Genomic DNA, 27,348 nt, shown 5'->3' with positions numbered 1-27,348 from the left:
AAAATATATATTTATTTTTAAATTTTTCAATAAAATAACTACGAATGAAATATATATTTCCATTTTTATTCTAATATGAACCTCTTTTGGTACCATTGTAATTATTGAAATTGTTTTATAAACAAATTTTATGTATTTGAATCCTAATAGAACAATATAAATATTTAAATATATCCCTCTATCTTTTCTCTCTCTCTCTCTTTCTCGGCAATCAATATATCAGCTGATACCAATTCAAATATTTGGCGCGAAATGTAACAGAAATTATTTATTTGTTTGTTTTTTGTAATACTGAAGACCCTAAAAGTTGACAATCTTTATAAAACGATTCATATCTCACTATGTGGTTTCTTTTTGATTCACTCTAATTTTAAACATTTTTCAATATAAATTTAAAAATTGTGTGATAGAAAGAGAAAGAAAGAGAGAAAGAAAACGCCATTAATATTGTGTTCATAAATATGTACAAAGAACGTCTGAAAGCAGATACCTAAATATATGGTTTTATTTTATTATAAAGTGAAATTAAATATATTTTTAATGGTATGTATAATTAAAGAATAAGAATATTATTTTTGTTTAATAACAGTAAGAATTAATTGGTTGATTATTTTTCATTTTAACCTCAAATAAAAATATATTTACTTCTATTTATAGAACTATTTTTAAAATAATGATTATAATTATATAAACAAATGTTGTCAATAAGTGTTACATATTTGTAAATAATATTTATAATATAAAAAGCTATGCACAGAGAATAATGTCTGGAACAAGTAATTCATTATCGTCAAAACCTTCTACGTGCAAATCAGAATTTGTTAGTATTGATGGTGAATCGTGTAAGAAAGAAAATAACTTTTTACTTTCTGATCATATCTCAGAATTTCATCATAAAACATTAAAGGATGAAATAAATACAAGCAATTTGGTAATATTTGTAATAATACAATTTATAAACACTTCATTTAACATATATAAAATTAAATTATATATTTTTAAGGTATCGGTATTAGCAAAACAATGCGAAGAAAGAAGTGATACTAGTTTTACACGTGGTTGTATGTTTTGTAAAATGAACTTTACTGAATCACGTCTTACGTATATAAAACATCTTTCAGAGAAACATAATTTATATCTTGGTAAACCAGAACATTTAGTTTTCATCGATGAACTCTTAGATAGAATACAACTAAGTATTGAAAGGTAATTTGAATAAATTATTATTATATATTTCTAATGGTATTAAAATCAATCATAAGTAATATTCATATATAATTTTTTATGTTACGGTTTAAGTATTGAAAAAATATTTGATTTTTAGTTTAATCTGCATATACTGTGAAAAAGTTTTCACAAACCGTAAGGCATTAAAAGAGCACATGCGTAAAAAGTTGCATAAACAAATAAATCCATACAATAAATCATTTGATAAGTTTTATATAGTTAATTATACGGAGTCTAATAGAACAAGAAAATATCAAGTAATTACAATATGGTGTTAATTATTAACTTAAAAATTGTTGCATCTTTTTATATCATTAAATATATGTTTTTTTTATCTTTGAAGAAAAATCGTAAATATACTAAAGATAGTGGATTAAGCAGCGAAAGTGAAGACGAAGAATTGTCATGGTCCGATTGGAATGACGAAGGCATTAGTATACTTTGTTTATTTTGTAAATATTCTGATAAAGATTTTCTTACCATTTTACAACATATGAAAGAACAACACAATTTTGACTTTAAAAAGGAATCAGAAGATTTAACTTTTTATCAGAAAGTATGTATATTTATATATTTATAAGATATTATAGTTTTTACCATAAAGAACAAATTAATAATAGTAAATGTGCAGGTAAAGCTGGTAAATTATATAAGACAACAAATTCGTATACAATGTTGCATTTTATGCGAAGAAAAGTCTGATAACATATCAGAACATATGACTCAACTAAATCATTACAAAATACCTAAGCAACACATATGGGATCAACCAGAGTTAGTAATTAATTTTCTATGTAGATTCATGAAAAAAGAAAAAAATAATTCTATTATAACGTGAAAGTATAATAAATTATTGTTTTAGATTTTATTTCCCTATGAATGAAAATGATTCATTTTTATACAATTTGGATACGGATGGTGATAGCTCAGATGAGGGTGATATTGGGAACACATTTAAAGAATTATCTGTTACATGTAATGATAATAACGAGTAATGTACATTTTTGAACTATTATTAATTTTGTAAGAAATAATTGAATATACATCAAATGAAATGTTATTGTTTTTATTATTTTATTTTAATCAAGTAGTTAGTGAATATATTTTTTATTGATATTTAACACTTTTTATTAAAGAAATTATATACATATGTATATGGATCTATTCTATCTCTAGTAAATATAATGGCAACTAAAAGGTTATTGCAAGGTTGTGATTCATATGTAACAACAATAAATAACATTTGTAATAGCAATAAAGAGAAACTACAAGAAAGAGACTGTTATTTAGGTTACTCAGATAATAATTCTCTTATTAAAATAAGAGTAGAAGGTCTTATCACTGCAGTTGCTTTTCATAAAGCAAGATTATATGCACGGAAGCTTTCTCAAAATTTACCATATAAATATGCTATATCACAAATTAGAGAAATGTTTCAAGTAGACTGGCACGAATATCTTCAAAAAATGAAAGTGGTAAAGAATTGTTTGTATTAATTAATTTCTTCTTTCTATATAAATATACAGCTGTATTTTTTTTTTATAGCACATTGGTGGTAAGATGTGGATCTTAAAAAGACACGTTGCAGTTTTTATAAATGATTTGTTCATAGGCAGTGACATTGAATTTTTCGATTATCTCAATGAATTGTATGTTTTTCATATGCCAAAAAATATTGAATATTATGAAACACAAGCTAAAGAATACTATAAAGAATTTATTGAAAATACAAAGGTAAATACCATAGGTATATATAATAATAATTTAAAATAGTGAATATTTTTCCAGAGAATTTACGTGTATTTTACATTCACTTTGGATGGATTACCAATGGGTTCCCTTTTATTCATGGTATAAATGTTATTACAAAATAAGTATGTTCGACTCATATTTTAATTTCATTTGATTGTTTTAAATGAGAAGAATATTTACACAGTTATATTCTGACTTGCTCCCAAAAACTTGTACACATTTTGTAAATTTTTGTACTGGGAAGTATGAGAATATAGAAGGCTTCAAAGTTTCACATTACATAAGCACTTCTGTTCATCGCATAGTAAAAAATGGATGGATTCAATTCGGTGGCAAGTATTTAAATGAAAATAAATGAAGCATACATATCAGCGTTATTTTCTCTTCTATTATCAATGTAAGCTATTTACGCACGTATACTTTAGATATTCAATCAAACAGTACTAATTTGAAAACGATTGTAATACCTAAAATTACTGATGAATCATATTGCATATCTCATGATCGAAGAGGAATCTTATCAATGGCAAATAATGGGAAGCACTTTAATGAATCTCAAATAATTGTTTCTTTAAAACCTAATCCATGGATGAATTATCATTATGTAGCTTTCGGGTAAATGTGAATATATTTTTTATAATAATAACTATTGTTTTATTGAAGAACCAATTTAAAAGAAATATTTAATTATTATATTAAACAAAAAAGGCAATTAGTAGATGGTATTCAGACATTACAAAGAATAGAAGATATTCCAACTTATTATGAATCTCCTATAAAACAAGTTATTGTATCTCAATGTGGTCAATATATTTTTGATCATAAACCAAAAATGGAACCGGAAACAGATATATTTCTTGTTAGCATCGCTGTGATATCTTATGGTTATATATTTTATTAAATATTTTATGATTATTAATCGACACACACATTTCTTTTTGCATATATATTTATTCAGGAACGCCAACCATGGATAAATGTTGGAGAAAATAATATAATCTATCAATATCCATACAATACTTATTCAGATATTTCTTTATGGCTTGATAATATTATTGATGAAATAGATATTCGTGATACAGCATCTCTTCTTATTGCTGAACGATATTTAAGTAGTCTATAATGTATTCCAACAGATTATGTATCAGGTTGTTTTGAAATATATAATTTTATTTTTAAAATCTATACAAACTTTCTCGTAATAAATCTTTTTAATAATGACCATATTGTTGTTTGTTAGAAAAAAGCGTTAATCATTTTGAAAAAGATCAGGAACTTGATAAAAATTTAAGTGTCAATTGCAAATCAAAACTACGTGAATTATTAGCAGATTTTCGACCCGAAACAATGAGTAAGGAAGAAAAAGTGATTTTCATAGAAAAACTTTCTAAAATCATTGTTTCGTATACTTTAAATTCTATCCATAATGAGGTAAAGCTAGAAAAGTTCTATTTTATTTTAGAAAAAATGATCTATTACAATATATAAAATATAACTTTGATATTTCCTTTTTAGTGTTTTGGACAATGTACATTAAAGGATGCTTATGGAATGATACCAAAAATATTAGAATCTGCTTATGATATTGCAAGGGCAACTATTGCCAAATATACCCGAGAAGAAATGAATAAGTATGCACATTTATTAAATAAGAAAAAATATGAATAAATTATTAATTATTCATTTTTGTTTTTAGGCTGTTTAAAACAGAGAAACAAGATAATAAGACAATCATAGATTCATCCTTGTCTCTTATTGAAGAGATATTAAAAAACTCTATACTTCATTCTTTACAATCTACAAACGCGGTAGACTGTGAATAGATTTAACAATAAATTCAATATTTACTAAAAAACATTCCATTTATTTAATATTTCATTCAAATCGCATACTTATTTTTAATTTAGAATAACTATATTTTTTTTATATAATTTAAAAAATTTAAAGAATACACATCATTAATTAACATTCCAAATTACACAAAATAATGCCCTTTAAGAAAAATAGAATTTATCATATTATTGTTTTATTTTAGAAAAAAGTTTTTTACCGCGTCCTTTTGGAACTTTTTTAATGCCTACACCTTTTACATTTGTTTCTTCATTCATTTCACATTTTTTATGAATTGAATTGTATAACATTTGTGCATCACTTTTGTTCCCAACTATTTCAGCTAATTCATCCTATACATTGAATAATAAATAGTTTTTTTTATTAATCTTCTACGAAATATTAATGAAAGCATTAGAATTCAGGTAATAAATTAGTTTACTTTACCTCTGTGAGTTTAATAAGATGATCGAGTGATTTTCCTTTGTTTAAAATAGCGCATAAATTCTTAGAATTTACGCCAGGTAATTTAGCTATGAAATCTTGTATGTGAGGATTATATTTTTGAAACATCAGTTGGCTATCTTCTGTATTTTCATCTACTCCAATAGTAGCTGCCTTTTCAGCATTTGGCTGATCTCTACCACTCTATATAAAAAGAATTGTATTACTAAACATTGATTTTATTTAAAATCATTTAATATGTTACCTTCAATTCTTCAAACAACTGTGCAGATGCATGAGGACTTTGTGACCACACGAGCTTTAGTTTAGGAAAATGTAAAGTCAACAATTGCAATTTGGATGTAACTGCATAACTGTTAACATCTTTGCCCATATAATAGCAACCCTTAAAGTAAAGAAATTTTTGGTATCTTTTTCCATATAAAATTTTGGATCGTCATATATAAAATTTGTAGAAAAATAAAGTTGACAATATAACTCACAATAAATTTCATTTATTGTGTCAACCCAATAATTCATGTAAAAAATATCGAAAATAAAACTGATTTTAATATACTAATTACCTGGAAACAGAATGGTTTATTCTGATCAAATTCGATAAGAAGCATTGGTTTAGAATAATACCTAGACATAGCAACAGCTTGATTGTATAATCTTCCAGAGTTAAGGGATCCAATTAAATCAGATACACTTTTTCTTTCGATGCAAATTTCTGGAGATAGAATATAATCTCCAATCTAATACATAAATAATATTTAATTATAAATATATATGTATAAAATAAATATATAATTTTAAAGCTGACATTAGATTATTAACTTACAGTTAAAGTTACAGGCTCAATTTGTATACCACGAGAATGTAAAATGGATGGCAATTCACTTTGGAATTCTCTCATATCAACTATGACTTTATTAACAACAGTTTTCTGCTTTTGTTCTTGATCTCCCTTGCGCGAATTCAGTTCTGTTTCTTTATCCGACTGTGTAGCAAATATTAAGCAATCTTCTGATTTTCCATCTTGATCTTCAGGTACAACCATTGTCTATAAAAATAAATATATATGAATAAATATATACCAAATATATATCTTATAAGATCGAAATAATTTAATTAATGAAATTCTTACTTTCTTATTATTGATTAAAATATGGAAAGCTTCTTTCTCTCGTCGTAATGATGTTAAATATTCCTGTTCTTCAACAGATCCTCCATAAATTAAAAAATATACTTTCAAATTTATTGAAGGATTATTATTTTGATATATCTATAAAAATAAAACTACATAATAGAAATCACGCGATAATAATAAATATAAATTATATACACATACTTCCAGTTGACGTATGACTGTAATGTCAGCGACATACATTATTATATTGCTAGGCTTAGATTCTTTTAATGTACGTTGTAATGCCATTGGATCACCATCTTTCTTTAAAGATTGTACAATGAGTATAGGTGCAGTTGTTGCAATTGCTGTTAGATCTAATTCATTCATCTGCAAAATTTTACATTGTATGAAGTAACATATTACATATATTATATATTTTCTTTCATTTATTAACATACATATTATTTAACATACTTGAGAACATTCTTCAAATAAAGTTTGATGATGCTCATCTTCATCTTCATTTTCTAGAGCAATAGATTGACTTTCTATAGCAGCTTTTTGCGATAATGTTAAGACATAACTATCTTGCGTATCCATTATCTCTTCATCATTTTCAGATTCAGTTGTGATTGATTTTTCGTCATTGTCAGCAATATTACTTAAAAAATACAATATTATATACAATAATCATAAACAAAGATTATATATATATATATAAATTAGAATCAATATTATTTATATAAAAATGATTGCTAATAGCATACTTTGATTTGGGAAGATTATCATTTCGCAATTTTTTATGTGCTTCACTAAGTAAATATTCATTGGCTCCAATAGTTAAATAATTTTTCAATTGATAACATGTTTGACTATCATGAACTAAAATAAGAATTTTTTCTGGACTATCATTATCGGCATCATCTTTTTTTTTATCTCGTTGGATTTCAAGCAATACTTCACTTAATGCTATCCATTTTGGATTTGGTTCTGGTTTTAATTCTGATGATAAATTTTATTATTACATATAAATACTGTATTAACATTTTATATGATATACTAATGCATCGAAATGACATGCATTTTAATAATAAATTATAGTTACCATTTTTATCTGTATAAACCCTTTCTTTTGCAAATTTAAACAGATTCTCTACTGCATCCAACATTAACCACCCAGAACTTTTCATAGCATATTCCATAGTTCGTAAATGTTTTAACGTAGAATAAAATGATACACAATCTTTATATGTTAAGGACCTATAGATACAATTAACATTATTAGCATAATATAACGAAAGGGTAAAATATTAAAGACTTATTTGATACAAAATAAGAACTGTTTCAGCAGTTTTTTTATAGATATACTTACACAAGGAGTCCTCGTAATGTTTTCAAGTCAGATAGCAATTGTTTACTTGTAAAACTAAGTTGATGCCAAACAGGGTCTAATTGTGATTGGAGTTGTTTGTGAAATTTCTTAGCTATTGCATTTTCAACTGTCAATTCTTCTAAATCTAACTATAAATAATATAAGTGTAATATATGTATCTGTTTTTAAATTTAAGAGATGTTTTTAAAAAAAAGTAGTTTAAATTTAATACATACATATTTATTAATACGTTTTAATTCTTTCACCACATAGTTCATTGCATCTAATAAAGCAGTTTGTATGTGTAACATTTTAACTGTAATTTTTACGTGAAATTCTAAAACTTCAGGCTATAATATATAAAAATTAAATGATTTTCAAATTTATTTTATAATAGATTAATTCATAAAGTTATTGTACAAAAAAATTAATGTATTTACCTTACGTTTAGACAAACTGTTATTGACAATTTTATGAAAGCGAGGCCATAGATATAATTTTTTAATAAAAAGAGTTTTCATTACGCGTTCCACGTTAGAAAAGCCAAAAGTAAAGGATAATGCCGAATTAGAAAATGCTTTGATAAAACCTGTCTATAATAAAATTCGAGAATTAAGTATAGAACTAATATTATAAAATTACAAATGATGAATATTAATAAATAATTTATATATATATATATTATTTGTCCATATCACCTTATTTGTTTGTCTATACAATCTCACTGCAAACGCTTCTTGATACAAACGTAAAATGTTATGAGCTCTATATACAAGAATTCCAGTAACTAAATGCAATGGAACTCTATTTTTTAATAAATCTACGACCAAAATTCTGCCTGGTATAAATAATACTCCACCATCCAGATACAACTGTTCTCTGTTAATGAAAATATTCATTAAAAGTATATTTTTATGAAATATATTTTGAATAGTAAATAAATATTAATTAGGTTAATAATACCATACCTTTCATTGGATGTACATTGACCTGATACAATAAGAGGTAAAGTTTTAGTACCCAAACTTTTTAATTCATCTATGAAGTATTTTTCATCGGTTTCCAATGTTCCCAAAACAATAACAAGATTTCCAGGATCTAAGTAGACTTTTAATATATTTACAAATACAGTCTCTATCCCCAGACCCCTAAATAAAAATAAAACGTTCATAAATACATATAAAAAAAAATATATTTTTCAATCTATAAAACACTTACTTTGCTGTAATTACTAAGCCATCCTCCTGCAATATTTCTAATAACATCTCATTTTCATATTCCAACATGATTAAATGTATTTATTTGACTATAAAATTGATAATACTAGAATGATCTATTGGAAACAATATGTCTCATTAAAGAAGTATTTCAAATAATACGTCCCCAATAGATCTCAATAAAGTAATTAAAAATGGTGGACTTTTCTTCTGTAAAATAATTCAATTATAATATAGAAATAGTTATAAAATAAATTTGGGACACATTTTTCAAATCATACTTTGCTATCACTATCCCTGTAAATATTTTCTGTTTTCTGATCATAAGTTGTATCTTCATCCGTTGTTATAACCTCGTATACTAATAAAGTATATTTAGTTAATTCATGCGATGGATGTCCATACACTCCTATGCTAACAGGTCTTTTGAAGCTGAAAATGAATTGGTGAAAACAAAAAATTAATATTTTCCTTATATCAATCTTTTAGCTTATTTTAGAAATAACATTTAATATACCTATCTGGTATAATTATAATATCTTCTCCACAAGTTGTAGATTGCAAACTATAATGGTCTGGTTCATAAGTTGGTTTTGTTGTTGTATGTGATGCATACAAATCGGCATCTCCAGTTCTACAGTAATTAAAATTACATTTAGTTATTTTTAAATTATTTAAACATCTGTTTAATTTAATTTACTTACTGTGATATTAATTGAATTTTAATAACACCCTCGTACATTAAACTATAATATTTGTAAGATCCTCCTAGTACATCATCACTGACATAATGCAATAAATCTTCATTCAATGACAAAATGCAAGGTAGCTGAAATATAAATTTTTAAATGTTTATAGCAGATCTGTACAAAAAAGTATTCAATTTAAATTTGATTTTGTCATTTGTTATAATCACATATTTATATAATTTACCAAAAGTAAATTAAAAAATATAATCTTCATAGTACAATATTGTTCACCATTATTAAAAAAAAAGAAAACAATTGTAATATTTGTATAAAGTTAGTAAAAGCTAGTATTTTTTATAACATATACATAATATCCTTTTACACTATTTATAGATTTGGTTACGACACTGAGCAATTGTGTAAAATTGTATGTAGTGTATATATATATACATATCAATTAAATGTTATAAATTTATTGATAGAGATGTTAAATACACAATTTAGTTCATATTGAGCATGAATCATAAAAATCTGAAGAAGCGAGTAGTTACAACTTGTAATCACCAGATGACGATAGGGTTCGTCGTCGGAAAAAATTGAACATTTCAGTAAGTTTAATTATTCATTACATTATGATATAATATTTGGAATAGGAAAATACATTAATATTTATATATTTCTCTGATAATTTTTATTATTTTTAAACAAATTTCTGTAATTATTATATTTTATCCATATGTACAACGATACACAATGTAGATCTTATTTAAAATAGATTAAGAATATTTTTTTAAAAATTATTAAAAATTTATTTCAAAATTATATATGTTGATTTATATTTTGGATTAAAAATTCGAATAAAAAGAATTTTTAAATTAAATTTATTTACGGAATACATCTAAAGTAAATTCTTAATATTGTTGTCAATTTGAGTTACGTAGTATACATAGCGAAGCAGATACTTTTGGCGCTGATTTTATTCTTTTGTGGAGTGACTGTTTCTTTTTCTTGTTTGTTACAAATTAACAATAAATTTGAGATTTATATAGAAAAATAAGTAAAAAAATTATTTTTTTTTAATACATCGATAAATAGTAACGGTAATATTTCATTAATAATTAGAATTTATTATTGCCTTGAAGAATACTCTGTACATAATTACTTTGAAATATTTTACTTGCATTCAGATATATCAAACCGCCATGACACCTTATCATGGATATTAAAAGTGCATTTTATAATATATAAACAATGTATAATAATTGAAAGTTGACTGAAGAAAGTTGATTGAAAACAATTGTAGCAGATAAAGTTTATCATTCATACTTCACGAAATGTCAATCTCATTATTATAATGCAAATTTTCATAATGAATAATATCCATACACAGTGATATTAAAATAATCGGAATTACTTGCATTATAAAAATGATTATTAATTATTCTAAATAATGCAAATACTGTAAACCCTATTAACATAAGTTGTATAATTATTGCATTGTCATTAGAATTATAAGTTTTATTTTTGTTATATTTTTTAATAATTACAATTAAATTAATTTTTTTCATTTCATTTGCAGAAATCATCATCGTTTTCACAACTTCCGAATTATCGAGTTATTTCATCCGAAGGTAGATGGCGGTTTTATGTCATTGAAGATATTTTAAGATAATTGGCTACATTGGTTTACACCAACGCCTTGTACCTTATATTATTTTTAATAAAAAAAAAAAATTTTAAGATAAGAGAAGAGGTCAGTAAATTTTAAAGAATATCGAAAATATTTTTAAATTTATAAACAATTGTATATGAATAAATATTCGAAAATATTCATTATTAATGATTATATTAATTTATTCAATATAGACTGTAAACACGAAGATATACAGTAATAATTTTATTCATTTCGTTATCTCAAGGAATAAATGAAAAAAAGAAAAGTAACATATTAACAATTATTTAAACATATTTAGTTATATTTAGTCTACCTTGTACAAGTATTTATTATTTAAAATGAGATTAGAACAGCCAGTTCTAGCGGATGTAACATGATCGTACCATTGACGCAGTTAAACTTTACAGCCATGGTGCACACTGTTTAACATGTGTCGTGTTGCTATAGAGACTAGCGATGCATACGTGTACACAATATTTCCTTTTATTTTTATATTGATAAATCAGCTTATCGTAGGGTGCTAATCATTTTTAATTAAAACAAACAAAGCAGGCTCCTTGGAATATTATCCGATTATTGAACGTTCTACGACAATGCTTCGATAGTTAAAAAGAGAGAGAGAGAGAGAGCTCTTGTTCACAGACCCTTTAAAACGCGTTCACCTATCTTCATGATCATCTATGATATCCGGTGCATCGCTATCAGTAAACGGGGTAATTACTTCTTTGCAACGAAAAGGGCTCCCTTGAACGTACGTAACGTGGGGAGCTAACAATGAACAATTAAATGATTACACTGCTTTTGGTCAAGAGGATAGAATAGCAAACGATATAAACTGCATCTTTTATGTTGGCCTTTTCTTTTATTTATAACAGTAGTATATAACCTTCAGCTTGGTATACCATTTCTTCGAGCAATTGAAAACTATTTTTCATGCTTTTCCGTGCGGAGTGGAGAACACAGGTATCGATCGTTTCAACGCGTCATCCTCGTCGTCCTCGTCCTCGTCCTCGTCCTCGTCCTCGGGACCGGTCGATAACGAGGAAATGCGAAAACACGATAGGTAAGAAGATTCTCCGTCCTCGTTCAATGTTTTATCGCTCAAACTAGAGTTCCGAGTGGTCAACGGTTGAGTTTATAAAAATCTCTTTTTATTTCACATCAGACAGGATTCGAGATTGAATTATCGCTGCTTGTTTGCCGAAAACGAAGGTGCCTTCGCTGACAGGAGAAAGAAAAAAGAGAGAGAGAGAGAGAACCCTTTCTCGGTAGAGAGTCTACGAAAGGAGAGAACTCTTCTCCGATCTTCTTCGGGCGTCATCGGTATTATCCGCATCCTTCGAATCGCGATGCGCCTGGTTCGATTCCATGGGCGCAATAGGATAGGCCGTCCTTTTTCCCGCATCGACGTGTGTAAGCAGCCAGACCGGTAACAGTCCCTCTTTCCCTTCTTCCTCGGGATGTAAACAGGGTCTATGACGAGTCCTCTGCTCTCGGTGGAGGAACGAAAGAAAGAAAGAAAGAGAAAAAGATATAAGAGAACGCGTTCTCTCTGTCGTGCTCGCTCAGCGACAAGATGGTGAGGAGGAGGAGGAGGAGACCGAGAGAGCTGTGTGAATCGAGCCTAAGGGCGAGGAGAGAACGGTGAAGGCTCGCCGGTGGTGTTGGTGGGAGAGGAAAAGAGGGGAGCTTGAAAAAATGTGTAGGTGCGCGCGCACCCGCTTTGTCTCTCTTGTCGGCGGTGCGCGCGGTGGTGGTGGGGGGGGAGGTGGCATGGACCACGAGGGGCCACAGGGGTCCGTGAGCGGAGCATGGCGACTGCATCCTTTCAGTCGGCCGGTGAACCCGCGTGCCGTACGGTTGTTTCTTCGTTTTTCCGCACCGCCTGTGCGTTTTCTCTCTCTATCCTTACGTTTCGCGGTTTCTATCTTTCTTATAATTATCTCCCTTAATTTTCTTCGGCTATAATATTTTGCTTATTTTTTTTTTCAAATATAGAGTGAACCTCATATTTTTTATCCGATCACATAGTAAGAATCGTCGCGTGTGATATTCTGATATTTTTTCATTGACGTTGTTGTCATCGTAGTTGTCTCGTCGACGTTGCACATACGTGCACCGTGCATACGTTTTTTTTTTGCAAATATATATATATATATTTTTTTCTTTCTCTCCTCCTTTCTTTCTTTCTATTTACTTTCTTCCGACCGTGTAGTTTCCTTGCTTCATAACGAAGATTAACTACGAGATTCTCATCCGAGAGAAGGAAGAATTCTCTCGCAGGACCTTGTGGATTTTTCTTCGACGTTTCGTCATTCATCCTCTTCATCGTACACGGGCGCTAAGCCTTTGAGAACTTCTCCTGCATGGTGAGTAAGAAAAAAATCTATTTACTCTTAAAACCCGTCTTTTTAGGTCGTCGTCGAACAATCTTCTTCATCCTCTTGATATCGTTATTATCATTGTCTTTAATTTGAAATACCATAGAGTTTATTTAGGTGTGAACGGGGTAAAGAAAAAGAAACCAATCGTTGGAGCGAGAAGGGAAGTTTTTACACGTGCATGGTGCCAGTGGGTTTCTCGAGCGCGGGCTCTCGAGTGACGCAACGAAGATAGAGATGCAACGAGTTGCTAGATAACTTTACCTTCTCTGGGTCTCTTGTTTTCGTACATATCGCAATGAGTGATATACCTTATCTTTGAGAGAACTAAAGAGGGATCTTGAGAAGTATTCTCTTCTCTACCCGTACGAAGAAAGACTTTCTTCTTCTTTTTCTTCTTTTTCTTCTTCTTCTTCTTCTTCTTCTTCTTCTTAGGAAATGATGTTACCAAGAAAGTACTGAAAATTTGTCCATCTGTCTACGAGAAACAAATGTATTTTATAATATTTTATTTTGTTTTTTTTTTCCAACGTACAAAAAAATTATATTCGATCGTTAAAACGTATCTCAAATCGTCTATTTTTTTTTCTTTTCCACGAAACAGATATCGTAAGCCTGAAGATTTATAACGTTTGTAAAGAAAAACGGGTTAAAGTTTTCAAAGAAGCGATTAAAACGAATGACCATCAATTGAAGAGATTACCCGTGAGCACTCACGAGAACATGGCGGTATCAATTTAAACGTGTCGTTGTCATCGTGACTTTCTCGCTAATGAGCGAAAAGTGCGACAGTTGCGATAAGAAGCGTTCAACCGTTACTTTCTTATTTTTTCTCTCATCTTTCGAATGATTTTAATATATTCATGAAAACGAAATATACATATATATATGAGGGATCGATCTATCTTTCCTATCAAAGATTTTCACTCTGTCGTCAGTATATCGCGTCACTGTAATTATTATCCAGATATCGTTGTTAACCCGAGCATATTCGACATAGGAAACTTGTAATCGGTAGCTGATCATGGCTAACGACCGTGATGTTTTAAGATCCTTTAAGAGCTCCGGATTCACTATAATTACAGTATATAATGATAAGCTGCTAGTAGCTACAGGTCGGTAGCATAGACTTACTAAAGCAACCTGAAACGTACAGTTTCTCCTTCGAGAATGTGTTTTGCATGAAGGAAAGAGGAGAAAAGAAGCAGCATCGGTAAGGTCGTTTTCTTCCTTTCCTTTTTCTTTCATCGACAAGAAGGAGTAAAAGGAAGAAGGCGCGGAAGAAATTATGGGTTGCTAGAAAGAAACCGAGTCTCTCTCGTCGGTTAGAGGGAGAAAGATAAAGGAAAGTAATGGAAATAAATAAAAAAGAAAGAAAACGAGAAACGGAGTGGTTAACTCGCGTGCGAACATGCATCGGCAATTTTTGGTGCTCGCGTTTCCGCTCGCGCCAAGGCGGCTCCCCCATTCATGTATTCTTGGTTCTCATTGAGAAATAAATTTTCGTCTCTGTTATCATTTAAACGGCCAAGGCGACAACAATGTATTTACTTACTTATATACATTTGCAAGTATGAAAAAGCAAGTCCTTTTAATTCCGACATTTAATAGCGTCACGCGATGGCCGAGTGCATCGGAGATGAAACGTTCGGAGGAAATTGGCGTGATTCGCGTTTAAAATGTTTCTCGAGGAGATGGCGCGAATTTTGATCTTCAGGGTCGTTCGTCCGGTTGTGTATGTATTTATGTTTGTATATGTGTATATACGTGTACGAGAGACAGAGAACCAACCCTTCTGAGTTGTGCCAGCACTCCAACACTTACTGTCGCAATACGACAATCGATCTCGAGGCTGCCGACTACGCAGCATACATTTTCGTGCCTCGTTAATCTAGTTTGTCAGGTTGCCCCGACTGTCGTGAGTTAAATCGTTAGTAATCCTGCTAATCCAATGAGACTCTTATTTTAATGTCAATGGACATTGTTGACAGCGAGTAAAGGGAAAGTGCGATAGTACTCGATGATATTATGCTTTTCGTTTATACACGTATACGATCGCGGTTATTATATACGTGCGTTAAACTCGAAGAAATATTTTCGAGGTTGATCATTTCGACGAAGAAATATGCTATTTCAAAATCGCATTTAAAACTAATTGTTTTTAAATCGTTTCATTAATTTTATGATATTTAAACCAAGTTCTCTTGTCTATATACAGTTTTCCTTAAAAGGTTAACATTTTCCATAAATAACACCATGCTTCTTTGTTTTTTCATTGGTTATATCGATTATTGACTAGGTCAGTGATTAACTTGGGTACCTTAGTTGTGCTATAGTTCAACTACAAAGATACACGATCGATAAACATGAATTTAAAGTCTATGCATACCGATATATCAAGGGAAGGTAATGTTTGTTGATTTTATCAGTCAACTTTAAAACCTACGAGACTAAGCATTAACGTTTGCAAGAGTGTGAACGAAAACGTAACAAATTTTCATTTCATCCCGATAGATTGCTTTACAACGATCCTAACTACGATCATAGATCATCTTTACGAGATACCTTAGTACACGATTGATTTTGAAACTTAGTTATTTTCTTAATGGCACTTGATTTCTGACCTTGAAAAAGGATGTATTTTAAAAGAAAATAACATAATCGATTTTTCGAAAAATTGACATAGACGTTACTTCTTAAAATGGTTTATGTTTATAATTCATTGCATTTAACTTTGACCAACTTTAATATAACCAAGCTATTATGTTAAAAACGTGAAAAAAAAAATAAAAGTTAAGTTTCAAAAATTAGTCGATATTATGCAATTTCAATATTTCTTTCATCACTTTTACTAATGTTTAGTTATGAGAGATTAAATAAAAGGATTTTCGAGAAGGAAAGAAAGATACAAAGGGTAGACAAGTTCTCGTATCCACACACACACACACACACACACACACGCACACACACACACACACACACACACACACACACACACACATTTTTCTTTGTGTAGATTTGTCATAGGTAGTAGTCAGGTCGTTCTGTTCGTTTCGTTACGCATTCATATGAATATACGAAAGCCTTTAATTGTCTATATTTTTAAATTCAACCACACTCTGACTCAAAGCAATAAATTTTTCTGCTCCCGACTTTAACCTGCCTCTCTCGCTTACAACGTCTTCAAGCTCTCATACTATCTGACCCTGTATACCTGAGTTCACTGACGCATTCTCCCTTCGCTCGCGGGCGGTCCACGCAGTATCCACTTCTTCTTTTTCTTCTTCTTTCTTTCATTTTTGTTTTTCTTTCCTTCACAAAGAAGTCGCATCTCTTGACCGGTTGGCAAAAAAAAAAAAAGAAAAAAACAAAAATCGGATTTATACTTTTAAATCGGCACGATATTTCCGGGCAAACCCAACAGACACCTTCGGACGGAGTTTAATCAACCGACGGGTTGATAGGTTTAATATTTTTATTATCCATAAACGATAAAAGGATCATTACTAAAACGAACGTTAACGATTCGATTGCATATTTTTTCTTTTCTTTATTAACAATTAATCATTTCAAATGGTCGTTTTATTTGTCGACAAAATCGAGTACGTTGATAGATATATTGTTATAGTGATTCGTTATGAAATTTGAATAAACGTAAATTTATATTTTGTAAAAAATGACGAACCGTGTAGAAGTAGTAATAATAGTAATAGTAGTAGTAGTAGTACTTACGCACACCTGCGCATTACCTACATCTAGTGCGCTACTCTGACGTCATTTAAGTTAGAAACGACTAGGTCCGCATGGTTTATTGGTTGCACACGTTTATACGTCTTGTTACATTGTAGCCTCGCAACAGGAATCGGAACAGGATCGTTGCGAAGAGGTAGAGAAGAAAGAGGTGGAGAAGGAGGAGAAGGAGGAGTGGGAGGAGATACGACTGGATATTGTCGAGGCGTAACAGATCAGAGTGAAAGTCGAAACACGATTCTGATGCGGACTCTCCGCATCAGTATCTCTCTTCTCTGGTACATAGCAAAGCACTAAGAGAAGAAGGAATGGCACAACTCTCTTTCTTTCTCTTTCTCTCTCTTTCTTTCTTTTATCCTTTTTTTCTCCCCTCTTTCCTTTTTCTTGTTTCAATACTCTTATATACCAAGGGAGTCAAAATATTCCTCTCTTTATACGATTAAACGCGCCTTCACGCCTCATGTATTCGAATAGTGGTCGAAAGGCTTGTGTAACTTTGTTCTAATTCGCTGACTTTTTCCCCTTAGTTACCGATTTTCCCTTTTCTTTGTTTTTTTTTTCGAATTACTTCTTCCCGAGGAAGCAACTTCGTGTTTTCTTCTTCCTAATTATTTAACCAACCCCCTTCTCTTCTTACTTTCTCCTATACGAGTACATATATTCGATTATAATTTGAAATTAGCTTTATAATTAATATTTAATTCTTAGTGAATGTAACGTCAAGAAAAAGAAGTATTATAATAGGGTCTTCGAAGGTTGTATTATTTGTCGATCGAATAAAGTCCAAAAACCCGATCTTCTCGCAGAGGAATCGACGAAAGCGAGAGTAAACATAACTCTCGATCGAATCGGTTAAATGACGACGACGACGACTTGGCTTTTTAAGTATTATTTCAGTATAATGTGTGTCCTATTTTCAATTGATTTTCACTCATTGTCAGATCATCTCTTATCTCGATTTTATTTTAAAGTTTTTCGTTTTTCGAGCGAATGGTTATGCGTGTCTCTGTGTGTGTATGTGTATGTAATTATTTCTCTCTCTCTCTCTCTCTCTCTTTTCCTTTCTTTCTCTCTCTAGTTTCGTGCTGACGTCCCATCAACCGCCTGTAGCGTGTACTTCCGATTAACTGGTCAAGCACTCGACGGTACTTATGCACTTAGGCTCGGCGAAAGGGTGCTGCTCGCGGTGTTTCGATGTCTATTTTTATCGCGAGTTCACTGTGGGTCTGATACCCCCTTTCCGTTACACTCTATCTCTCTTTCTCCGTTTCTTCCATCAGTTCTCGAAAAAGTTCTTTGATCTCTCTCTCTCCCCCTCTCTCTCTCTGCTCGTACATTTTTATGTAATAGAAACAAACAAAAATGCTTGAAAAATAATATCACATTCCTATTTCCCTTTTGTTCGTGACTTTGATTAATTTTTTACGTGCAATACGATATTTTCAACGTTTTCAAAAATATAGACAATACATATATGTAATATTACATTTAACGAATAATCGCGTAACTATGTAGATTTGAATTCGTGAAATAGTAATTAATGTCGAAATAACGTTTCTCTAATTGATAATACGGATTTAAAATTCATCCCGGAGTTTTTTTTTGATTCCCCTTACCCCCTCCTTCCACTACCCTTAGCAAATATAACGATTTTAGCGAGAGAAAACGAAACGGAAATGAATTAATTGCTGAATCAGAAATCGGACGACAGCTGTTAAGATCGATGACTCACGATGACTACATCCAAACATTGACAACGACAGGGCACGTCAGCAAATCGACATTGCCCCCTTCCGAACAAACTCACATCAGTGGGATACGCGTGGGTTGCGTTGTAGAAGGACACGCTTAGAGTATGGGATTATTCGAACGCATCTTAATTTATTTCACTGTCTGGATAGAACAACGTGTTCGATCGAAAAAAGACTTACTGAAATCGGAAAACAATCAGAAATATAACAATAATTATATCGACGAAATATCACCTTTCAATCATCGTTTTCCTACAAATTTGTAGGACTATAGATAACAAAGATTCGCACTTTTTTTAAAATCCTTTTTTTATTTAACATCTAAATTTAAACCACTATGGATGATTTGAACAAAAGAGAAAATTGTATTATTATTCAAAGTTAATCGTTGGAGAAGAGAAATATTGATATATATCTTGAAAGCGAGAAGCAAGAATCGAATAAAAGGAAAAGAATCTTTGTCGATACTCGATGGAGGACCGCGTAGGCGATTATTTCGCATAATAAAGACTTTCACGATTGTAGATACGTTGTCATTGATGGTGGTGGTGGTGGTGGTGGTGGTGTCGTGTCGTGTCGTGTCGTGTCGTTTCGTCGTACAATCGTAGGAATTTCTTTCTTACTAGAGAGAAAAAAGGAAAAAGGAAGAAAAAATAGAAAAAAAAGGAGAAATAAAATAAATAAAATGAAGAACAACGTTGCACCGTAGAAGAGTGAAACAATGACTGGTATTCGGAGCGTGCATTTATTTAAATCGCGGAGAGCAAGTGTTGCTCCTTGCGGGATGGACTGCGCAGCGAAGAGGTTAAATATATCTGGCCTGGCCTAAACGTTCCCTCTATCCTCATTCCTTTCGAACGGCAAGCTAGTCTCTCCGACTCTCCGTTAAAGATTCGAATACAACTTTTCGAATTGAGAGAGAAGAATGAGACAGAGAAAGTGAAGTTTTAAACTTCATAAAGTTTTCCTTGAACGCTTGAAAAGCACAATACTATTTAAAAGTTTATTTCCATTATTCCTTCTCCTTTCATCGTACTTCGTTCAAAACTGAATTAGAATCGTTTAACTTATTCTTAAGAATAGAAGATTCGTTTTATTTGCGATTATAAAATATATACGATAGATTAATTGTTTTTTTTTTTTAATTTTAATTCGACGTAAATATGATAAATCGGTCGGTAATCAATTTGTCCAAATTGTTTCATATTTACGTTAGTTCATTTATTTATCTTTAGGAAAAGTATTAGTAAGTTTATTTCGTTTTTCTTATTTCTTCTATTCGTAAAGCTGTTCAAACGAAACCCCGGGGCGTGGAGGGTGGATAGAGGGGGGTTTGGAGAGGACCGGTCGAACGTTTCTTTTTGTACACGTGTGCATACATACGAGCACAAGTTGCTCGTAATTTCGGATGGGAAATATCGATGCAACGAGGAAGTTTTAAAATTCCGCCTACGCTCGGCTGGTACTTCTCAGGGAGAGAAATATGACGAGGAAAAAGGGAATGAGAATAATTTAATATACACGAAGTATATGTGATATGTATGTACTTTTATTAAGAGCGACAATAGTGTTTACAGGTATACATATATACATATGTACATTGTCCTTCTTTTTATTCTTCACGTTCGTATTCGGGTCGAAAGTTATGCGTGCCATTTTCGCGCTCCGGTAGTAAAGCAAACTATATATCAAGGCCATTAGTGGATCAAACGCATAATGACCGTTAAATTACTCGCGATACACATAGCAATCTTCCCTCTCTATCTTTCTCTCTCTCTCTCTTCTGTTTGATACCCGTATTTCTTCTTTAGCGTCTGTCTCTCGTTATATTTTTCCGCGTATCATTGATCCAAATTAATTAATATGACAAAAAAAAAGGGTTATCCTTTCGAAGAGTACTCGTTAAAATAATTATATAAATATATTAGATTTTTATAAAGGAAAAATAAAGAGCAATTTTTGTAGTCAGGTTTGAAAGTAATTTTAATTTAGTGGGAAGTGCAGACGTGTTGGGTGGGTGTTTTTGCACGATGTGGGAAGTAAAAAAGCAATGCAAAGTGTGTAAATCGTTTGCGTAACGCAAACGACGTTTAAGGCAGCGACTGTTAACGTCGGTAAACGAATAATCCTTTTCACGAATTTCTCCTCCGAATTAATGTTGCCAGCTTGTAAGATAAAAATGAAAATCTCGTGTTACGTTTATTCGATAGATATGTAGGTAAATATTGCATTTCTATGATAGTAATTTACCGTGACTTAGCGTCGCCAATACCGTCAATTTACCATGATGATGATGATTCTAAAGCAGAAAGTGAGCGGGGCAATTTTTACAGATCATTACTTCGGACCTACGAGGCACGCTGCCAAATTTTTGCCGTTCGATTCCTCGCTGACTTTGCATAACTCGAACGCTCTTGGAAGGATTGTGCGATGGCATTAGGATGGCAACTCGAAGAATCGAGAGAGTTACTTAGTGACTTTCTTAAATACGATAATCGTCGTGGGATATATGTAAGTATATAAGAGTCCATCGAAGAGAATCGAGAATCTATCGGATCGAGAGAACAAAAAATAAACAAAAAAGACAAAATTATATTTCTAACACATCGTACTACCTTGTGAATTGTGTGTCCCTTTTTATGTGTTGGCTAATATAAGGAAAAATATATTGTGTTACGATTTTAAAGAACGCGGTGGGGGATAAGTGGAGAAAGGGGGCAGTTGGGGGAGGGAAAGGTTTCGCGTTAGGAAGAAGAAGACTAATCTTGATTCCTTCGATCGGTATCGTTTACTTCCCACGATCACTTTTTTCCCCTGTAAACAACGACGAATATCTTTCCGTTCTCCTTCGAAAATGCACAAGAAAAAGAAAAAAAGAGAACCGAAGGGAGGCCAAATAAATGCAACAACAGTACAGCCTGTCTCGAGACGAAGCAATTCAAGTGTCCAGCTATTCCTTCCAGGTTCGTTTTCCTTCGAATTAAAGTCCGACCTTCATAGATATTTTTCAGTATCGTGTTTTATACCTTCTTAAAGATATGACTCCCTTTGCACAGGAAAAACGGTGCACGGTAAGAAAGGCGAAGATTTTAAAGACTAGAATAACGTGATGGTGAAGAAGTAGTAAACCATTACGGAGTTTCTTCTAAGCTGCCGTTACTTTACCGCTATGTTTTAGCGCCTGTTTTATACCGGAAGAACATGGGAAATGATGAAATATCATCGCGCGTTACTCGAAAGAAAACACAAAAGTAAAATGTGCGACGACGACGAAAATCGGCGGTTTTTTCTTTTTTTTAAATGATCGCGATTAAACGATACGCGTTTACGTCTCTGATATATATTTCGTAATTAAGTTCTAGAAAAAAGTTTCTTCGACATACAACGAGGACAACTTAAGTTAATCTAGGAAAACATCTTTTCCTCTTTTCCAAAGAAATCGTAATTCCATTAAAAGGCACTTTAAGTGCCACGAAAAAACTCCGGAGGGGAAAACTGATAAGTCCTGACACTAATCCGTTTCATCCCAAGACCCCTAACTCCTCCCAAGCATTCAGAGAAAATAAAAAAAAAATAGAAAAAAGGTCTATTCCTTATAGAAAAAAATACATCGTTCAAAGTAGTATTGTCCGTGTTCGACTGACTCAGTCAGACTTCGTTGGAGTCTAGTCTGAAGGAATAAATTGCGTGGGACGTGCGACTTATAGAAGTAATTGAGCACGTGTCGGTCGCGTTGATGAGCTATTATAAGGATCGCTAGGAATCAGCCATCCTGATATAAAAAAATTAAGCTCGTCTGCGTTCGCTCAAGCGAGCATAGACCCTCGACCTCGTAGAAAGAGTTTGTGTGAGAGAGAAAGAAAGAGAGAGAGAGAGAGAGAGAGAGAGAGAGAGAGACTGTCATAATGTATAACGATTTATACTTAATCAAATGATAACGTCGAATTTCTTGCCGCAACCGCGACTAATAATAACTTTGAATACTTTTATACGAACGTCGGTCATATTGTGCTTGACAAAAAAAAAAATAAAATTTCTTTCGATTACGCCACACACTCGGGATGGCAATTGGAAATAAATAGTGCAAGCTTGCAATATGGGATTTGTTATTACTCAACTCGAAACGGTACAAAGCGAATTTACTATAATTACAAGCGTGTACGAAAAAAAGAAAAAAAAAGAAAAAGAATGAAAATGGCAACGCACCAGATAGCCAATGTAAGCCATAAACGGTGCAATGGCAAGTTGGTGTAAGCAAATGCAACGCATACAGAACGGCAGGCAGGACGCGATCGGAGGCACCACGTGCGGTAAACGCATGCGTTCGAAAGAACCGCGAGATTAATGTTGACCATTCGTTATGAACTTACCGTATACTTTTTCTTTCCTTCTTATTTCTTTCTTTCTTTCTTTCGTTTTTTTTTTCTCTTTTGCACTCGAAATATCAAGGATTACGACAAGCTTGTAATTTATTTTTTTAGTTGCAAGATAGCCGGGTAACCGATGCTCGATTTTTAATTGCACGCTTTCGTTTAATGAGGACGAAGCTTTTTCCTTTTACTCTTTTCTTATATCTTTTTTTTAATTTCTTTTTACATTAGCATCATGTTGCGCTGTACTTGCAATTAAACGACGCGATTAATAAATTACAAGATCAAAATATTTCGATTCTGTGTTATTAGGGCACCGCGTTTCGGGAACTCGAATCGAATATAACATTTAATAGTGGGGAAAAAAAAACATTACTTAATTTTTTATTCCAATCCTTTTAAATTTTCCCCTTTTTAATATATTTGTTTCGAGTAATATTCGACAGAAGGATTACTTTTTTTTCTCGCGTTAATCCTATGCTACTCAATTATTGGTTCCGAGTTTCATGGATCTTATTTTAATGCAATCGAGTTTAAATTTTTGTTTTTGTGATCAGAGTTTAGTCGTTTAGAGGAGCTTGCGATCGAAGCACGTGTCCTCGCTAGAAAATGTTCTCACGAAACGAGTTCTCTGCATTCAACTATGTATTCCTTTCTCCGTTTTGGTAGCTACTCGACATACACACACGTACATACACATATATATATACACACGTGTAGATATATATTTACTCTAGTTAACCTAATTTAGTTTAACGAAAGAATACCTTCCTTTTTACGAGGAAAGTAATACATACTGAAAAGATGGCACTTGTTAGTAGGGGAAGACTACGGAAGATGAACAGCTGGCTTCTTATACTTACGTAATTCACGTTTTCGCGCTATAATCGATGTAGTAATTTCTGTAAATAATCACCCTCGAAGAAACATCCGGCAATACTTAGTTGAGGTATATCTCAAAGTTTTGCTCGGTGGTATAGGTGAGCTCCAAGAATTATCATCATTAGTTCGATCGTACAACTCGGGGCTTCTGTCCGTCAGCTGGTGGCATACATTTATATACTCTTACGATCATCCATCTGAGTCTCTCCGGGAACCGCGAAATATCGATCGTCGCGGATTCGAAACGTCTTGAGTGCTCGACCAACTTACAAACGGACTTTCCGCGATGGAAAAAATGTTCGGAGAAACGAGAGCGAAGATAGAAAACAAAACAAAAAGTCATTCGAGTAGTTATTACGAATCAGAAAACAAAGTAGAGAAAAATAAGAAATTAATGAAAATTTATTGTCATTTGAATTAATTAATAAGGAAAAAGATTAGAATATAACATTGTCGCATAGAAATTGAAATTAATTGTTCAATGGAAAAAAAAGGAGAACAGTGAATCGTTAGGTATCTGCTTCGTTCAACGAAGAGGAAATATTTGACTTCTGCCCTCGAGTTGAAGTAAGAGAATCAAGAAAAAGAAGAAAAAAGAAATGAAAGAGAGAGAGAAAGAGAAGAAGAAGAAGTAGAAGTAAAAGGAGTCGTCTTCGTCTTCGTCTTCGTCTTCTTGGTCTCCCCCGATTTGAGTTGGTTGTGGAAGCAGGACACAGTGCCACTCTTCGGCACGCACGTACCTGCCGTCGTGCGCGCGGGCCTCGCACGTGTGTCGTCGATGTTGCATGGCTCTTGACTTATGTGTGCAGCAGCTGCAGCAACGCAGTGTCATTGACATCGCGCAGCAGCGCACACCAGTTTTCTTTCGAGGAGAGAAACGACGGTGATGGTGGTGGTGTTGGTGTTGGTGGTGGTGGTGTGCGAGCTCACGCTCGTTTACTCGTTCCCTTGGCTTGCTCCCTTACTCGCTAAGAAACCCACTGGGTTACGTCCTCCTACCGATCGTACATTACACGCGAGGACGATTATAGCCACGGCAACGCCAACCGGCTGTGCGACGCGCGAGGATCTCCTCCCCCTCCCCCTCCTTCTACTTCTACTTCTTCTTCTTCTTCATCTTCTTCTTCTTCTCCATCTTCCTCCTCCTCTTCTTCTCCTCCTTCGTTTTGCATTTTATTCTTTTTATCCTTCTTCTTGGCGACCCCTTTCACCTCTCCACCGTCACCCCTAGTTGCCTCCATGCGCGTCGAATTAAACTCGGTTCTCAACAGCGAATGACAAAAGCGAGAAACAAGTCGAGATCTTACACAGAGTTTATTATTCCCGGGGTGCTATCCTTTCAAGAGTGTCGATTTATATATGTAGACAAAAAAAATCTTCCCGCGTACACGCGTACGCACTTACACACGTGCACACGTGCACACGTATATGGGCGAGATTGGATGAAAAACGGATGGTAGGATGGCGCTTGAAGAGTGAAAGGAGGAGGATGATTTCATCCGTTGAATGGAAATAATGTCACGTGCTGCCGGTGATTTCACGTGACGATCGAAAATTGGCCCTTGATGTTAAATGGCTCGAATAACGTATAAGGGCCGAGAGGAGGGGAGTGGTGGTTAGAGCGGAGTTCTTGTTTTCCACGACTATATAAACTCTCGAATGCGCGTGACGAAATTTTACGAAGAATGACAAAGTTAGAGAGAAAAGGGGACTAGTGTAAAATTATCATCCGGTTTAGCGACCAAAACTGATGTTTTTGCTAAATTTTCTATTCTATTTTATCGTCGATTTATCCCGTCGACTTTTTTCGTTCAACGCGATAATATCATCTTTGTTGATTCCGATAATCGTTGAAATATCCCGTTCAGGAGATAGAATATTCACGAATTGTCGAATCCTTGCTTGCAACGTTCGTGCTAAAAGTAAATATTTTTAGATTTTTCGCGCATTAATGAAATTCTTTTTCGACTTGGATTAGCATGCAAATTTTCTTTAGGGTCGTTTGAAAAGTTCGCGACGTTCGTTACTACGTATCGATCCCTTTTTTCAGTTTACCACTCGTCGTTTCGCATTAATGAAATTCTTTTTCGACTTGGATGCATGCAAATTTTCTTAGGGTCGTTTGAAAAGTTCGCGACGTTCGTTACTACGTATCGATCCCTTTTTCAGTTTACCACTCGTTCGTTCATTCGTTCGTTCGTTCGTTCTCTTTCACAGTCGATTGCCTCCCGCTGGAGTCAGACGTCCTCTCTCGTTTTTTCATTTACCACCAGACCAACGCGACCCTACGATGAGAATCCGTGAACGAGAAAAAGATGCTTCTTCAAGCTCGAAAGTTTACGGCATACGTAAATATAGAACGGTGTTGTCGAAGACACTTTAACTTTATAAGCGTCTCGTTAAGGCTACGCCAACCTTAACGGGTTCTTTCCTTCCCTTTCCTTTCCATGAGCAAATGGTAGAGCGTTGCTGGGATGAACCCAAAAGAGAGAATAAGAGAGAGAGAGAGAGAGAGAGAGAGAAAGAGTGAAAGGAGAAGAACGTTCATGGTCGGGCAACTTTAGAAGAATTCACGCACCTCGACGTTGCTGCTGCTCTCTTCGTCCTTCTTGTCGTTGCTGTAGGAGGGTTTTAGAGATTTACAGGCGGTCATTTTTCAACCCGTTCCCGACCCACCTTCTCTTCTCGTCGTCCTCCTCCCCCTCTTCTTATTTCAGCTCATCTTCGTCTACTTCGTGCTCGTTTACTTTGTCCCTCAGTGGCAGACTCTTCTTGCTCGAGGCTGGTAAGATGGTGTTCTTGTCTAGCCGCTTCTTCTTCCTTGTCTCTTTCTCTCTCTCTCTCTGTCTCTCTCTCTCTCGATTTCTTCCTTC

General features: G+C 32.9%; 4 protein-coding genes and 1 long non-coding RNA gene across 7 annotated transcripts in view; 3 read left to right on the top strand and 2 right to left on the bottom strand.

Annotated features, from left to right (window-relative positions):
• The first annotated feature begins 155 nt into the window (after positions 1 to 155).
• LOC122520251 (zinc finger protein 277) lies at positions 156 to 2,287 on the top strand. 2 transcript variants are annotated; one of them, XM_043640324.1, is made up of 7 exons: positions 156 to 543; positions 748 to 931; positions 1,004 to 1,206; positions 1,325 to 1,484; positions 1,571 to 1,783; positions 1,859 to 2,001; positions 2,090 to 2,287. In XM_043640324.1, exons 2-7 carry the CDS (start codon positions 764 to 766, stop codon positions 2,220 to 2,222), a joined length of 1,020 nt encoding a protein of 339 aa, XP_043496259.1. In that variant the 5' UTR covers positions 156 to 543; positions 748 to 763; the 3' UTR covers positions 2,223 to 2,287. The 2 variants fall into 2 exon arrangements, with proteins under 2 accessions (XP_043496259.1, XP_043496258.1); XM_043640323.1 differs by having other exon boundaries at positions 658 to 931.
• A 124-nt stretch (positions 2,288 to 2,411) lies between these two features.
• Positions 2,412 to 4,834, top strand: LOC122519227 (probable inactive peptidyl-prolyl cis-trans isomerase-like 6). The gene is given in 10 exon segments (XM_043638561.1): positions 2,412 to 2,702; positions 2,773 to 2,961; positions 3,016 to 3,078; positions 3,164 to 3,315; positions 3,382 to 3,594; positions 3,688 to 3,838; positions 3,938 to 4,127; positions 4,220 to 4,410; positions 4,495 to 4,610; positions 4,676 to 4,834. Coding segments are annotated over 10 exon segments (1,683 nt in total). The 3' UTR covers positions 4,803 to 4,834.
• Positions 4,835 to 4,988: 154 nt separating this feature from the next.
• LOC122520211 (DNA repair endonuclease XPF) lies at positions 4,989 to 9,070 on the bottom strand. 2 transcript variants are annotated; one of them, XM_043640260.1, is made up of 16 exons: positions 8,979 to 9,070; positions 8,729 to 8,908; positions 8,459 to 8,639; positions 8,201 to 8,353; positions 7,997 to 8,110; positions 7,761 to 7,909; positions 7,494 to 7,648; positions 7,156 to 7,390; positions 6,863 to 7,049; positions 6,608 to 6,775; positions 6,404 to 6,541; positions 6,098 to 6,319; positions 5,838 to 6,011; positions 5,519 to 5,659; positions 5,257 to 5,457; positions 4,989 to 5,162 (listed from the first exon to the last, which is right to left on the bottom strand). In XM_043640260.1, exons 1-16 carry the CDS (start codon positions 9,044 to 9,046, stop codon positions 4,998 to 5,000), a joined length of 2,631 nt encoding a protein of 876 aa, XP_043496195.1. In that variant the 5' UTR covers positions 9,047 to 9,070; the 3' UTR covers positions 4,989 to 4,997. The 2 variants fall into 2 exon arrangements, with proteins under 2 accessions (XP_043496195.1, XP_043496196.1); XM_043640261.1 differs by lacking the exons at positions 8,729 to 8,908; positions 8,979 to 9,070 and having other exon boundaries at positions 8,201 to 8,349; positions 8,459 to 8,548.
• Positions 9,071 to 9,095: 25 nt separating this feature from the next.
• On the bottom strand, positions 9,096 to 10,170 carry LOC122520236 (UPF0669 protein C6orf120 homolog). Its single transcript, XM_043640309.1, has 5 exons — positions 9,911 to 10,170; positions 9,682 to 9,806; positions 9,495 to 9,611; positions 9,259 to 9,409; positions 9,096 to 9,187 (listed from the first exon to the last, which is right to left on the bottom strand). The coding sequence occupies exons 1-5, from the start codon at positions 9,938 to 9,940 to the stop codon at positions 9,116 to 9,118; spliced, it is 495 nt and encodes a 164-aa protein (XP_043496244.1). The 5' UTR covers positions 9,941 to 10,170; the 3' UTR covers positions 9,096 to 9,115.
• A 1,886-nt stretch (positions 10,171 to 12,056) lies between these two features.
• The window catches only part of LOC122520245, a 43,626-nt gene continuing 28,334 nt past the window's right edge, over positions 12,057 to 27,348 (top strand). The window contains exon 1 of the long non-coding RNA XR_006304489.1: positions 12,057 to 13,710. This is a non-coding gene — a long non-coding RNA (uncharacterized LOC122520245). The remainder of the gene's footprint in view (positions 13,711 to 27,348) is intronic.

The sequence above is a fragment of the Polistes fuscatus genome, unplaced genomic scaffold, assembly GCF_010416935.1.
Source record: "Polistes fuscatus isolate 324 unplaced genomic scaffold, CU_Pfus_HIC Scaffold3, whole genome shotgun sequence".
In the NCBI taxonomy this organism is placed as follows: Eukaryota; Metazoa; Arthropoda; class Insecta; order Hymenoptera; family Vespidae; genus Polistes; species Polistes fuscatus.
This window is presented reverse-complemented; position numbering and strand designations above follow the sequence as displayed.

Coding starts and splice junctions, on each gene's coding strand:
- LOC122520251 (XM_043640324.1), top strand. CDS start 764: ATGTCTGGAACAAGTAATTCATTATCGTCAAAACCTTCTACGTGCAAA. Junction 932..1,003: donor AAATAAATACAAGCAATTTG/GTAATATTTGTA, acceptor TATATTTTTAAG/GTATCGGTATTAGCAAAACA. Junction 1,784..1,858: donor ATTTAACTTTTTATCAGAAA/GTATGTATATTT, acceptor GTAAATGTGCAG/GTAAAGCTGGTAAATTATAT.
- LOC122520211 (XM_043640260.1), bottom strand. CDS start 9,046: ATGTTGGAATATGAAAATGAGATGTTATTAGAAATATTGCAGGAGGAT. Junction 7,391..7,493: donor GGTTTATACAGATAAAAATG/GTAACTATAATT, acceptor ATTTATCATCAG/AATTAAAACCAGAACCAAAT. Junction 6,012..6,097: donor TTGAGCCTGTAACTTTAACT/GTAAGTTAATAA, acceptor TTTATGTATTAG/ATTGGAGATTATATTCTATC.
- LOC122520236 (XM_043640309.1), bottom strand. CDS start 9,940: ATGAAGATTATATTTTTTAATTTACTTTTG. Junction 9,807..9,910: donor TATTTTTTAATTTACTTTTG/GTAAATTATATA, acceptor TTTATATTTCAG/CTACCTTGCATTTTGTCATT. Junction 9,410..9,494: donor ATTATAATTATACCAGATAG/GTATATTAAATG, acceptor ATTCATTTTCAG/CTTCAAAAGACCTGTTAGCA.